Source organism: Culex pipiens, chromosome 1 (genome assembly GCF_016801865.2).
Source record: "Culex pipiens pallens isolate TS chromosome 1, TS_CPP_V2, whole genome shotgun sequence".
NCBI lineage: Eukaryota > Metazoa > Arthropoda > Insecta > Diptera > Culicidae > Culex > Culex pipiens.
In genome coordinates, this window is record NC_068937.1 from 110,009,366 (window position 1) to 110,024,754 (window position 15,389).

The following is a 15,389-nucleotide window of genomic DNA, read 5'->3' on the forward strand; positions in this document are numbered from 1 at the left end:
AAACGTCCATTATGCCAAACGTCCTTGATGGGTTTTGCACGAATTATGCCAAACGTCCATTATGCCAAATGTCCATTATGCCAAACGTCCCTGATGTCTTGGACCAATTATGCCAAACGTCCATTATGCCAAACGTCCATCTTGAAAACCCGTTATGCCAAATGTCCATTATGCCAAATGGGGTACACCCGTTCAGTTTGGCCAGAATCTTTTCCAGTGTCGGCATAGCGAACGGTGTTCGTTGTACGTACGTGTTGGGTCCCCTTAAATCGATAACCAGTCTTATGTCCTCTTTCCCTTTAGGAATTACGAGCATGGAGGAACAGAATCTTCTGTCCATCGACTCCTCCACCCGTTCAATTATGCCCGTGACGAGAAGCTTCTGAAGTCTTTGTTCTACGATCGGCTTCACGGACAGGGGCACGTTCGTAAAGATGTTTCTGCACGGAGGCTTTGTTTGGTCGTAGTTGATCTCCACTGGTGGTATGTTGAACCTGGGGAATCTTTCTTCTGTTATGGCCGCGATGTCACTTGCCTCGTACCAGAACTGTGGGGATGATCTTCCGGACTGCACCGGAACCTTCAAACCCAACAACAAAACACTGTAGCGCGTGGCTGTGGCCCGACCAAGCAGTGATCGCGCCTCTTTAACGACATAAAATCTTTCTAAGAGAATCGGACGATCGTTCGATATTTCCAAGAACGCTTCAAACGTCGATACTACCGGAATGTCTACCGCCGACGCGTATGCTTTCAATGGCCGATCGGTGCCCCGCTCGATGTTGTGCAGTTGTCGTCGGCGATTTTTATCAGCACACAGTTCCATGAATATTTGTTCAGTTATTGTGTTAACTTGCGCCCCCGAGTCAATCAAGAACTTGCAGGGCAGTCCCGCAATCCTGGCAACGATGTATCCATCCTTCTCGAATGTCGACGAGCATGCTGCCAACACCAACTGATAAAAGTAACCACAGATAAGTATACTCTGGCCTTTAACATTTAGCCCAATAATCTGTTTACCTGCTCGCTCGAGTCTTTGAGCGATGTGGGTGGCATCTCTACTTCATCGATGACATCACATTTCATCTCCTCACAACGCGTAACCTTTTCCAGTGACGTCTGTTGAAATAAATTTTTAATAAGCATGGGTGAGATGATGATGTAGCACAGACAAACGAACAGAAAGTTTGAGGACATAAAATTTTCATCATCACTTTTTATTTTTTTTTTTTTATTTTTGCGTTTCAACCTTTTCATTTGTTTGTCTGTGTCTTTGTCGTTTATCGGAAATAATGAAAGTTTCATGCTTTATTTCTAATTCAAGGTTTTATTTACTCGTATAACATGTTTTCAAATAACAAAAGAAACAAATCAATAATTCAGTATTTCCGTTTACGATTAGAACCATCAGTTTCCACCTACGTTCGGCTTTGCTGCCTCCCCACTCTCTGCATCCCCATCCATTAATGCTGGAAGGTTCGACACCGCGTTGACCTGTCCGTTATTCTCCACACGCTGGTTCGAAGTTGGGTAAGCTGACGGGCATGCTCTTGCGAGATGACCGGTTTTACCACACATCAAGCAGGTCTTATCCTTCGCCGGGCAATCGTCCGATTTGTGGTACACGCTGTGGCACCTGTTGCAGTGATCAGTGCCACCGTATCGCTCTGGCCACCGGTACTGATTCGATCTGCGGAAGTTGGCTGTTCCGCGATAGCTTGCAGATCCTCGAGAGCTCTCCGCTGAACCGCGATAGTTTCCGAACCCTCGTGAGCTTTCCGGCCGACGGTATGGTTGGAATCGCGCGTTGAACCGGCCGACCCCAGAGCCGCCTCCTCGCCGAAACTGTGCCTGACGGATTGGGGTGAAAGCTTCGTCTGCTTCTACAGCGGCAACCGTCACCTGCTCGTTGCTGTTGTACTTTGTCTTGTAGTGAGTTTCATTAAGGTTTATTGCTTCTAGACCACGAATGCGGTCAATCAGATCCTGATATGTAAGCTCCACTTTCTTGACATCATTCAAGTCGTTCCAATCTTTGATGTCGTTGATCTCCCTGAGCAAAGTCATGGCGACGACCCGCAACTCCTTCGATCGACCGTGACCCGCTAGCGTACCGACGATTTCTTCCAGTTCTTTGCAATCCTCGAAGTTGCACTGTCTGGCCACCTTAGCAGCACGGGCGACATACGCCATGTCCGACTCGTTAGCGTCCTGTGCCAGCAGCCGCAAGCGCCGGCGTTGCAACATAACGTCAGATGAGGATCGGAAGTAGGTTCTCATTCGGTGCATCGCGTTCGCAAATGGGAATGTTTCCACATTCGGGGCATCTTGGGTCGATTTCGTGTGGTGGAAGATTTCGAGAAGCGCAGAGCCGGCCTTGACTTTGAACAAAGCCAACTTCGTCACTTCGTCCGTAACGCCAGCGAGATCCATGTGTGAAGAGAAAATATCGACCCACTGATCAAAATCGCGCCTCCCGATCTGTTCACCTTCTGAAGGTTTACATTCCGGGATGTTGATGCTTCCTACTGTTATCGACGACAACCAACGAGTCACGTCCGGAACGGTATCCTCCTCGCGAGTCCTATGGGCTGGGTTCCTCACGAATAACCCATTGTTCGGGGAACGTCTCGACCCGCCGGCCTGAGTACTTGACGGACACTCTCTTGGGTTGAAATCCACACTCTCGGCTTCGTTGCCATCGCTACGAGATGCCAGCAAGCTGGCCTGCAGGGCGGCGACACTCTCGTTCAAGCTCTCCACCTGCTTCGTCAGCTCGGCGTTCTGCTTTTTGAGTTTAGCGTTCTCAACCAGAATGGGATCATCCTTGACGGCCCCTTTAGTCTTTCTGGGCTTCCTGAAAGTGTAACAATGTAACAATCCACGATTAGGATTATTGTAATAATTTCTCACTATAAACTATGTTGACTTCAGTTCTAGCTAAACGGTTTCTTCTCTAATATCTTTCAAATATAATCCCAATCGTATTTGGTGACGCACAATTTATTTATTTTTTAATTTAATCCTCTTCTTTTTTGGATACCTCTCGCTCTTTTCCTTTCTGGAGGACCTCTCGCTCCTTTTTCATTCTGGGAGACCTCTCGCTCCTTTTCTTTCTGGGAGACCTCTCGCTCCTTTTTCATTCTGGGAGACCTCTCGCTCCTTTTCTTTCTGGGAGACCTCTCGCTCCTTTTCTTTTTTTTTTTTTTCTAGGAGACCTCTCGCTCCTTCTTTTTTTTTTCTAGGAGACCTCTCGCTCCTTCTTCTTTTTTTTTCTAGGAGACCTCTCGCTCCTTTTCTTTTTTTTTCTAGGAGACCTCTCGCTCCTTTTTTTTTTTTTTTTTCTCTAGGAGACCTCTCGCTCCTTCTTTTTTTTTTTTTTTTAAGGGACCTCTCGCTCTTTTTTTTGTGAGACCTCTCGCTCCAATTCAAAACTCCCTTCCAACCATCCAGACAATCCCATCCCTTCTCTGCATTCCCTTTGATGCGATGCGACTCCTTGTAAAATAAACTACAGAAATCATAAATAGATTTCCCAAACAATTGAGATGCATGACTTCGTGAGCTTTTCCACGTGGGAACGCGTTTCACGGTTACATAGAAAAGTGGCTCGAATGAGCAGATGCGGCGACACACACACAGATAACCGCCACCAACTAAGGAAAAAAAAAACGCGAACCCGGTTTGGCCTGTACGCACTTTCCCGCGAAAACACTACTCATCCATTTCCAGTTATCTCCCGCATTAGAAGCACTCTTTTTCCCATCGCTAACTTAAACGGATTAAATAAGAAGAAACCCATCTCGCCCTCAGCCACCGTGCCTGTTCACGGCCATATCCGAAAAAAATGCAATCACTTTATTTTCTTTGAGTTAAACACGGTCCTGTTATCCTCTTCGTGAGGAAACTTGATTAATTTAGCAGCCGTTATGGCCCTTTTCCGCAATTTTTCACCAAATACATACCTAACTACGCCATTGTCGTGATCCGCCATTTTTCTTCTCCGGCTGGCGACACTTGAGCGACACGGTTCGTCCGTGTCCTACGACGAAATCCACACGAATGAGCTTGACACTCTCACAGCACGCCACTTTTCCTTCTCGTTCTCTCTCTCGCCTCTCTTTTCCAGTGGTACCAACCTCCCAGAAGTTTGCTTGACAGCACTCAATTTACACGGATAACTCTTTCCAATCAAATTTTAAGTTTCTAATACAGATCATGTGCTACACTGTTATCAAATTGTATGCATTATTATTTATTTATTAATTTTGTTTTCGCAATGTTGAGTTTAATGATTTATTATTGCTAACAATTATTTTATTTCAGGCGAATTATTTAGAAAGTATTCGGGGAATAACCTATGGATAATTATTTACGTTTTTATTTATTATATTTCAGCTCTATTCTCTACACCCGCGTGTGCCCAGTGGGCTTGAGCGTCGTAGGGGCGAACAGAGTGCGGTGGTTGCCAACTTATCATTTTTTACAGACATTTTAAAAAACCAAGTGGCATCCCTGATTTAGTTTATTTCAAAAGTGTCTCGCGACGTTTTTGCCGAAGTGATACATGTTTTAGAGCAGTAAGGTGTAGAATAAAAAAATGGAGTTTTTGTTTAAAAAATTTAATGAATACATTTTTTCCAAGAATTTCAAATTTGGTTAACCCCGTAGAAAGAACTTTTTCAGAAAATGACGATTTTTGAGGCACATTGGCTACTAGTATTGTCTTTTATAGCATAGCATAGCATAACGGGTCTGCACCACGCTGTAGGGCAGGGGTGCTCAAAGTTGTTGGAGGCCGGGCCAAATTTGAAGCTCAAATGAGCTTGCGGGCCAAATTTACAAAATATGTTATTTAGCAAAATGAAGTTACGATATTTTAATTTAAAAGACTAGAAAATACAAGTAGAAGTATTTATTTAAAAAAAAAGTTTTTTAACTTGTCAATTTAAAATAACAGAAAACACCAAGTGGCAGTTTTCTATCGGTATTTTTGATTTTATTGTTTTACGTAATAGAAAAAAAACAAGTGTTGAGCTGAATGTACTTGAGTTTTCAATAAACTTTTAAAGTTTTGTTTTTATATTGCGATAACGGTGACATTTAATCTGAACCATTCATGTAACGGCGAAATTATATCTTCAAATTCAGTGTGGCTAATGATAAATCGCTGAAAGCCAGAATTTCAACATTTCAATTTTAAAAATGTTAGAAACTGTTTAAAGCAAGTTAGATTGCAATACAAGAAAAAAAAATTATTCATCGAAAAATATTTTTGAATAAACTCGAACTCGAACTCAAATGATTCTTAACGCAGAGAAATGCATTTTTAATTGATTTCAGCTGATTGCATTTAAATTTCCATTGATTTTTTGAAGTTTTTTTTAAAAAATATTTTTTTAATAATGGGTGGAGGGGAGGGTTGATCGACAAAAGCATTTTAAAATATTTTCAACGACCCTATTCCTCCGATTTCAACATTTTTTCTGCCTGAATCAGATGGTAGTCAATCAGATTCGATATTCAAATTAAATATTCAATCATTCGTACTTCGTTATTCGTCATGAATTCGAATCCCGAGGGAAGGTTTCTGAGTGCAAAGTGAATTTGAGGGTCATTATGACTTTCCATTATTTTTTAGAATACTTAAATGTTTGCAATAATTTCAGATTTCTACCTAAGTCAAATTTGAACGTTCTATAAATTTTTCCAAAAATGTTTGATGAAAGTTTTGACGATATTTACTAGTTCCACTCATATTGAAACGTGTGAAATTGTTTTAATTATTAATATTTTTAAACATTTCATTTGTGCCCTAAAATAAGGATCAACACAAATGAGCAATTCTCTACCAAAACCGGAAATGGATTTTATTTGTATTTTTTGATTTGGCTCAAACTTTGTGGGGGCCTTCCCTATGACCAAAGAAGCCATTTTGCATCATTAGTTTGTCCATATAAATTTCCATACAAATTTGGCAGCTGTTCATACAAAAATGGTACGTATATATTCGAAAATCTGTAACTTTTGAAGGAATTTTTTGATCAATTTGGTGTCTTCGGCAAAGTTGTAGGTATTGTTAAGGACTATTTAGAAAAAAATAGGTACACGGAAAAAAAAAATTCCCGATTTTTTTATTAACTTTTTTTTCACAAAAACTCAAATTCCCAAAATACGTATTTTTTGATTTTCGAGATTTTTTGATATGTTTTAGGGGACAAAAATCCGCAACTTTTGAGCTATAGAGAAACATGGTCAAAAAATCTGCCGCCGAGTTATGATTTTTTGAAAAACTGGTGATTTTTGGAAAAAATCGAAATTTCATACATAAAATTTTTTTGACCTCATTTTTTAATGCCAAATTGAATTTGCAATCGAAAAGTACTTTACAGATTTTTTGATAAAGGGCTCCGTTTTCAAGATATAGCCACCGAAAGTTTGATTTTAGCGAAATATTTGCAGTTTTTCAATTTTTTAAAATAGTGACCATGAGTGACCATTTCTAAAAATATTTTTTTTGAAAAGTTCAGAAAATTTGCTATAAAATTGTCTAAGAGACATTGAAGATTGGACCTGTGGTTGTTGAGATATAGCGACTTAAAGAAAAAGAAACACGAAAATTGAAGTTTTCTTAGTCTCACCCAAACAGCCCACCATTTTCTAATGACGATATCTCAGCAATTAATGGTCCGATTTTCAATGTTAATACATGAAACATTCGTGAAATTTTCCGATCTTTTCGAAAAAAATATTTTGAAAAAAATTAAATCAATACTAGCATTTTTAATGGGCATAATATTCAAAGTTTGGCCCTTTTAAAATGTTAGTCTTGATTAAATTTTTTTCAAAATATTTTTTTCGAAAAGATCGGAAAATTTCACGAATGTTTCATGTATTAACATTGAAAATCGGACCATTAATTGCTGAGATATCGTCATTAGAAAATGGTGGGCTGTTTGGGTGAGACTTAGAAAACTTCAATTTTCGTGTTTCTTTTTCTTTAAGCCGCTGTATCTCAGCAACCAGAGGTCCAATCTTCAATGTCTCTTAGACAATTTTATAGCAAATTTTCTGAACTTTTCAAAAAAAATATTTTTAGAAATGGTCACTCATGGTCACTATCTTTAAAAATTTAAAAACTGCAAATATTTCGCTAAAATCAAACTTTCGGTGGCTATATCTTGAAAACGGAGTCCTTTATCAAAAAATCTGTAAAGTACTTTTCGATTGCAAATTCAATTTTGCATTAAAAAATGAGGTCAAAAAAATTTATGTATGAAATTTCGATTTTTTCCAAAAATCACCAGTTTTTCAAAAAATCATAACTCGGCGGCAGATTTTTTGACCATGTTTCTCTATAGCTCAAAAGTTGCGGATTTTTGTCCCCTAAAACATATCAAAAAATCTCGAAAATCAAAAAATACGTATTTTGGGAATTTGAGTTTTTGTGAAAAAAAAGTTAATAAAAAAATCGGGAAATTTTTTTTTCCGTGTACCTATTTTTTTCTAAATAGTCCTTAACAATACCTACAACTTTGCCGAAGACACCAAATTGATCAAAAAATTCCTTCAAAAGTTACAGATTTTCGAATATTTACGTACCATTTTTGTATGAACAGCTGCCAAATTTGTATGGAAATTTATATGGACAAACTAATGATGCAAAATGGCTTCTTTGGTCATAGGAAAGGCCCCCACAAAGTTTGCGCCAAATCAAAAAATACAAAAAATAAAAATGGTCGAAATCGGCCGGTTTTGTAGAGAATTGCTCAAATAATAAATCATTAGTTTTTATTCACAAAAAAAATAAAAAAAAAGTACAAAAAAGTTTAAAATAAACCTTAATTTTGAAAAAATACAAAATCACTTTACAACTGGTCAACGGGCTATTTTACATGATCATTTGAAATGGATCCACGGGCCACAAAAAATCACCTCGCGGGCCACGTTTGGCCCGCGGGCCATACTTTGATCACCCCTGCTGTAGGGGGTGCCACAATGGTCAATTCAATATTCTTAGACAATTGGATTGCTGCCCGGTACATCCAAAAATATCTAAGAACGTAAATTTCCACACTGTGCTCCAAGGCTACGCCCATACAGTCCCGTGGGGATTTGGGACGGGATGTTTTTGTTGTTCACTAGTGGCAAAAGTGCAGGGAACCCATGCGACTTTTAAAAGTGAACGGAATATTTTTGGGAGGTTTGGAATGGGGGTTAGAGGAATTTCATCGGGCCGATGAAAATTGTTGAATGCGTAATGTATTAAATGATTTGGAAGTTTGTACGTGTAAATGTGAGTCTTTAGTGTATTATATAATAAGCATGTAGTTTTGTAAAAATAATGAATGTAACAAATATAATACATATAATAAATATAATAAATAAAATCAAGATGATTCCAGGAAGCTGTAAAAAAAAATAGCAGTAATTTAAAATATAAATGCTCCAGATGGTTCCCATGCTGTCCTAGAAAGTTTCGCTAATTTAAACAGTTTGATCATATATGGTATGAGGAGATGGTGTGTTACAAGAAAGGAAAAGAATAAGGAATAATATAAACATTTATATAAATCATATAGTGAGTTGATAAATTTTAATGCAGACAGTAAAATTACCACAATCACTCACCCCATAGGGTATTTTAACCATTAGTGGACCCCCTAGTAGAGCCGAAGCACATTTTTCACAAATTTTCAATATTTTAAGCACTTTTTCATAACCCTTTGTACAAAACAATGAAATCTGAAGTCTTTTGAACAATTTTGACTATTTGTTTCATCAGTTATTTGTTTTTGAGCAGAAAAATAGCCATTTGAAAAAAAAGTTGTTTTGCCTTGTTATGGACCCCCTTTTCCTATAGTGGACCCGGGTCCATAATCCGATTGTGGACCCGGGTCCACTATAGGCAAACTGTTATTTTGATATCAAATTTAAACGATATTTGATGTTTTGATGCATGGTGTAGGTCTAATGATAGATATAATGAATAAAAGATGGATTTTGCTCACTTTTCATTATAAACAAATATGTTTTGTTAACAAATTTGGCTTTAAACAACAAAAAACCTAACAGACATTTAAACACATTTATTTCCGAAAAAGATCAGAGAAAACGTTTCAAAAACCACTGTAAACATAAAAATAATTAAAAAAAGTAATTTTGATGCAATTTTTTCCATATTAATTACATAAATGGTTGACCGAAACTAGATAATAGATTTGTTTACAGTTGCTGATAAAACCAAGCATGTTTATTTAAAAAAATGTTTTGTTATTGATTTATTATTATAAAATATCATTTAAAACTGCAATTATGATGCTTCAGTTAAGTACAATTAACTATAGTTTTGATTAATTATAAATTCTTACAGCTTCAGCATTTTTGGTACTTTTAACATGAAAACAGCTATATTTATACCGTAAAACGGGGTGACTTTGATAGCCGGGGTGACTTTGATAGGATTGCGATTTTTCCGCAAAATGAAGAGTACAATTAAAATACGTAAGGAATGGTTTAGAAACATACTGACCGTGGTAGAGAAAAGTACCTCAAGAAGAACTTTTTATAAAATTTTGACAAGTTTAAAAAGTTAGTTAACTATAGTTAAGAAAATGTTGATGAAAATCATTATTTTAAACTTCTCAAAGTGTCATGATTTTCTCAATGAACATGATTTTTAATCGGAAAACGGAATGCATTTTCGGATTCTTTGGACATTTTTTCACTAGGAGAAGGTTAAAAAAGTTTGTAAATAATAAATAATATGTGTTTTTGAAACACAATTTGAAAAAATCTCCAAATTTATAGTCAATTTCAGTTGAACAAATTTCATGTAAAATGTGAAAACTTGTGATTCGTGCTTCGAATTCAGTATAAAATGCAATATAAATCGATAATTTTACAAACGAAACTAGTTTTAACAAATTTCAGACTTTTTAACAATTTTACCTAAAATTTATATGTATTTTGTAAAAAAGCTTATAAACTTAGTTAACTAATTATAAACATTGATTATTTTTCTTGAAAACTATATCAGCTACTTTAGTGATGGTACATTTATCGTACAAATAAAGTTTTAAATATATTTAACATCTTGAATCTGATTTTAACTAGAAAAACTATGACTATCAAAGTCACCCCGGAATTTAAACAAATAATTTTTAACGTAACTATTTTTCAAAACACTATTGAATAAACTTTTTTTCCAAAATAGTGCATGGACTTTGTGTGGCCTACCCCAGTACATATTTTAAAAATAATAATCTTGAAAATAACCTTACCTGTTGGAAAATATTCCAAAAACAAATTGAAATCCTATCAAAGTCACCCCGGTTTACGGTACTCATAATTGAAAAAAATATGCGTTTAGGTTGATAACAACAAGCATTTATTGTATGTTTTAGAGAAACTTTTGCTTAAATTCACAGTTTTCTTCATTATTGAAGGTTAAATTAACAGGGGTCCACTTTTGGAAAAGTTTGGATTTCGTTGTCCTATATTGGACCCCCCTTATTTTTGCTCGAAAATGGCAGTTCTTCGCTTTATTTGAGTATAGATCCTTAAACTTACATTATTTCGACCAGCTGAAGTTAAATAATCAGTCAAAAATGATTGGATGGTTAATTCAATCATAAAATATAAATGCAGTTTTGTTGTGAAAATGCTAGTGGCCATGGCTGATTTCAGATGTCGAACTCAAAACAGTTATTTTGATGAAAAGGACAATTCAATGTCAGTCAACATTGTTTTAAATGATGCTGAACATGCCAAATAAAAGATTTGTAGACACACGCAGAAAAATATTTTGTAGAATCAGCCTGTACGAGGGTTAATTCAACAAAATATTTTGTTGAATATAATCAACAAAATGTTTGCGTTGAATCAACTCTTGATTTTTTTTTGTTTTAAATCGCGACATTTTGTTAAATTAAAGCTGACTTTTTGTTGAATGTACCCTTGTTTTGGTTGATCAATATTTGACAGAAAGTGCGTTCAAATCATATTTTTGTTGAATCAACGTCGATATTTTGTTGAAATAACCCAGAATATTTTTCATTGCAAGGCTTGTTTTTTAACTAGAATCAACAAAATATTAAATAGAATTAACAATAGTTTAAATTTTATTTTTATTCATTTCGTTTGCTCTTCTTTTTTTTAAATAAAATGTATTAAAAACACGAACAATTTGAGTCTGCTCCATCAAGCCCATCAGCACCAGCAATCCGTGCGCAGATTCGCTACCGCACCGCACCTGGTATTTCGATGAGACTTCCAATAAACCTAAAATCCTGCCTAAAAACTGTTTTCGGGAGTCCTCCGCAGCAGGGAACCATTCTGTCACCACCATCCGATGATGAAACCGACGATATCTGCAAGAAATAAAAGACATTATAAGTGGGGTTATTTTAGATTTAATATCAATGCACTTACCAATGGAGTTCCGTCGGATGCCATCTTGGTGTTGAACTTGTGTTGAACTGTGGGAAATCAGCAAATCCGGGATGATTATCCGTCTTGGAAGCAACACAAGGCGGAGCGAGTGTGCCTATTTAGAATCGGCTTGGGTTTTGACAACGTCGCCGAATTTTGCTCATAAAAAAAGAAAATCTGGATGGACTTAAGCCGCCTGACTAAAATTGGCTTTTGACAGTTAGCGGGCACGTGTAAACAACAATTAATTTTAGTTCAAATCAAAATGAACAGTATGTTTGATTCAAAGTTGCTTTGGGTAGAATCAACGCATACATTTTGTTGTTATTTTCAAAAGGGCTTGACAAATTACAGCGAGTTAATTCAACGCTAAATTTAGTGTTGATTCAATTGGTTTTGAGGGTTCTTTCAACAAAAAATCGTCAAGTAAAAACAACAAAATATTTTTTTGATTCAAATAAGCTCGATTTTTCTGCGTGCAACAACACGCTTGAAATTGTGATTTTATTGAATTTTTCATCAAAAACCCTTCAAAGGGTCCACTATAGGAAAGGGGTCCACTAATGGATAACGTACCCTACGAACAGCGACACAAAAGCACCCAAAAAAATTAACTTGAATAATCACGACTTCGCGTCCCCACTTCCAGCGCACCAATGATGCTATTATTCGATTACCACAATCACTCACCCCATACGAACAGCGACACAAAAGCACACAAAAAAATTACCGTAAACCGGGGTGACTTTGATAGGATTTCAATTTGTTTTTGGAATATTTTCCAACAGGTAAGGTTATTTTCAAGATTATTATTTTTAAAATATGTACTGGGGTAGGCCACACAAAGTCCATGCACTATTTTGGAAAAAAAGTTTATTCAATAGTGTTTTGAACAATAGTTACGTTAAAAATTATTTGTTTAAATTCCGGGGTGACTTTGATAGTCATAGTTTTTCTAGTTAAAATCAGATTCAAGATGTTAAATATATTTAAAACTTTATTTGTACGATAAATGTACCATCACTAAAGTAGCTGATATAGTTTTCAAGAAAAATAATCAATGTTTATAATTAGTTAACTAAGTTTATAAGCTTTTTTACAAAATACATATAAATTTTAGGTAAAATTGTTAAAAAGTCTGAAATTTGTTAAAACTAGTTTCGTTTGTAAAATTATCGATTTATATTGCATTTTATACTGAATTCGAAGCACGAATCACAAGTTTTCACATTTTACATGAAATTTGTTCAACTGAAATTGACTATAAATTTGGAGATTTTTTCAAATTGTGTTTCAAAAACACATATTATTTATTATTTACAAACTTTTTTAACCTTCTCCTAGAGAAAAAATGTCCAAAGAATCCGAAAATGCATTCCGTTTTCCGATTAAAAATCATGTTCATTGAGAAAATCATGACACTTTGAGAAGTTTAAAATAATGATTTTCATCAACATTTTCTTAACTATAGTTAACTAACTTTTTAAACTTGTCAAAATTTTATAAAAAGTTCTTCTTGAGGTACTTTTCTCTACCACGGTCAGTATGTTTCTAAACCATTCCTTACGTATTTTAATTGTACTCTTCATTTTGCGGAAAAATCGCAATCCTATCAAAATCACCCCGGCTATCAAAGTCACCCCGTTTTACGGTAACTTGAATAATCACGACTTCGCGTCCCCACTTCCAGCGCACCAATGATGCTATTATTCGATTACCACAATCTGGCCACTAGTATTGTCTTTTATAAGCAGAAAATAACCAAGCTTTCAAATCAATACAAATTGCTGACGGATCTTTTTTCGGATCCCTCCCGGAAAAGATCCAGCAGCAATTTTGTATGGTTTGACGTTTGCATCAGCTAATGTTTGTTCCCCTCTCCCTTTAATTAGAGAGCCTGGAGCTTATTAGAGAACGGACATCTCAAACCAAAAGTACCAATTGAAGCACGAGAACTGTCAAACGGAGGTACCAATCGAGCATAAGACAAAGGATTTTGCTCGATTGGTACCTCCGTTTGATAGTTCTCGTGCTTCAATTGGTACTTTTGGTTTGAGATGTCCGTTCTCTAATAAGCTCCAGGCTCTCTACCTTTAATTGGTGGACTTTGGATGACCCCTAACTGTAAAGACAACACATCAAAGTTTTTCAAGCCCAGCCTTTGACTTCTTAATTAGGTAAGTGGGATTGATCTGCATATCGTGCCACCATAATCGAGCTGTCAAATCGGCAACATGGAGTTAAGGCTCTGAAAGGCATCATTCCCTTTCAGTATGTGTAATGTATCAAGAGAAGGCATTTTCTGGTCAATTTGGTGTCTTCGGTAAAGTTATAGGTTATGATCAGGAATTTAGGAAAAAAAGGGATCACGAAAAAAACCGTTTTTTATTCTATCCTTGTTAAATTTCCAAAATATATATATTTTTCAATTTTCGATTTTGTATGTGTTTTAAGGGACTTAAAAAATACATCTTTTGAACAATAGTCCGTGATCTTTTTGATTTTTGAAAAAATCGTGTTCTTTAGAAAATATCGAAAACCCGGAAAAAAACTAAAAAAAAAATAAAGTTTCCATTTAATCTGTAAGTGTACTCAGCAATGTTTTTAAAATGTCTTAGTTATTGTTAATTAAAAACCCAACTTATTACCTTTATTTTGCATCGTTCCGAACATATGATCTTTTGAAAAAAGTGGTTTTAGCGAAAATCGTCGCCACTTCTGATTTGGATCCTGCTGGTTTGATGCGGAATCGCTGTACGTACAGTCCAGACTCGATTACCGAAGGACTCGGAAAACAATCATTTCGGATAATCGAAACTTCGGATAATCAAATAACGAAAAAAATCACTGTCTAAAAAAAATCACCACGCACCGGTAAGCCCCAGGTTGCGGCGCAGGCCTTCCGAACTGAGCGCCGCTACTGTGGGACAAGCAACCAGATGCCAAGGGGCAGGTGCTGTAACCTCTTGGTTACACTCCCTGTTCAACTTTCGTTGGGTTTGGTCGTCTTTCGAGCTAGCTTAGCGCGTTTTTGACGGTGTTTTGTTAACTTTCGCCGACGGCCATGGCGGCGGCCGCGACGGTGGAGAGTGAGTGGACGGAGCACAGGGCTGAGAATGGAAGGACGTTCTACTGGAACGCGGCCTTGAGGAAAAGTGTGTGGGAGAAACCGGACGGGTTTCAACCCAAGACGCAGGCGGCGACGGGCATGGAGGTGGAAGACTCCGAAGGAGGAGGAGAGGACGGGGGCGAATTTCGTCCCGTGGTCAAGGTTCGCCGCAGGAAGGCTAAGGAGGAGATCAACGACGGCGATGGCGGCAACGACGGCGATGTGGAGAAACTGCTCAGCAACAACAAGTTCAGCCCGCTAGCGGAGGAGAGCAACAACAACATTAATGCGAACCCAGCAGCAGAAAAAACCATCCCCGTGGTACCAGCAACCGGCAAGTCGGCCGGGGAGAAGAAGCAGCCGCCGCTGGTGGTGAAAGAAATGAGCTTCGCCCGCCTTGCGAAGGTGATGTCGTCGTGTGATGTCCAGCCGGAACACAAACTGACGCGGTACGGCACAAAAATTACGTGCTTCTCGAGCGACGACTTCGACACGGTGCAAGCCCACCTGACGAAGAACAAGGTGCAGTTCTACACGCACGGAAAGCGCAGTGCGAGACCGCACCGGGTAGTAATGCGAGGTCTCCCGAACGTGGAACCGGATTACATCAAGGAGCTGCTCAAGACGGAACATCAGCTGGACGTCTTGGCAGTACACGCCATCAGGCGGAAGCAGCAGCTTCCCGCCATCGATGAGACGCCTTTCATCGTGCTCTTCCCCAAGGGGCACACCAGTCTGAAGGAGTTGAGTAGCAAGGTAAAGAAAGTGGGACCAGTCGTCGTCCGGTGGGTGGCCTACCGGAACAAAGATCCGCACGTGACCCAGTGCAAGAACTGCTTGCAGTTCG

The 15,389-nt window shown here is 37.6% G+C and overlaps 1 protein-coding gene across 1 annotated transcript; it reads right to left on the reverse strand.

The window, feature by feature from the left end:
- Window positions 1-997: 997 nt before the first annotated feature.
- LOC120430667 (uncharacterized) lies at window positions 998-3,248 on the reverse strand. Its single transcript, XM_039595768.2, has 2 exons — window positions 1,423-3,248; window positions 998-1,119 (listed from the first exon to the last, which is right to left on the reverse strand). Exons 1-2 carry the CDS (start codon window positions 2,431-2,433, stop codon window positions 1,000-1,002), a joined length of 1,131 nt encoding a protein of 376 aa, XP_039451702.1. The 5' UTR covers window positions 2,434-3,248; the 3' UTR covers window positions 998-999.
- Window positions 3,249-15,389: the final 12,141 nt, after the last annotated feature.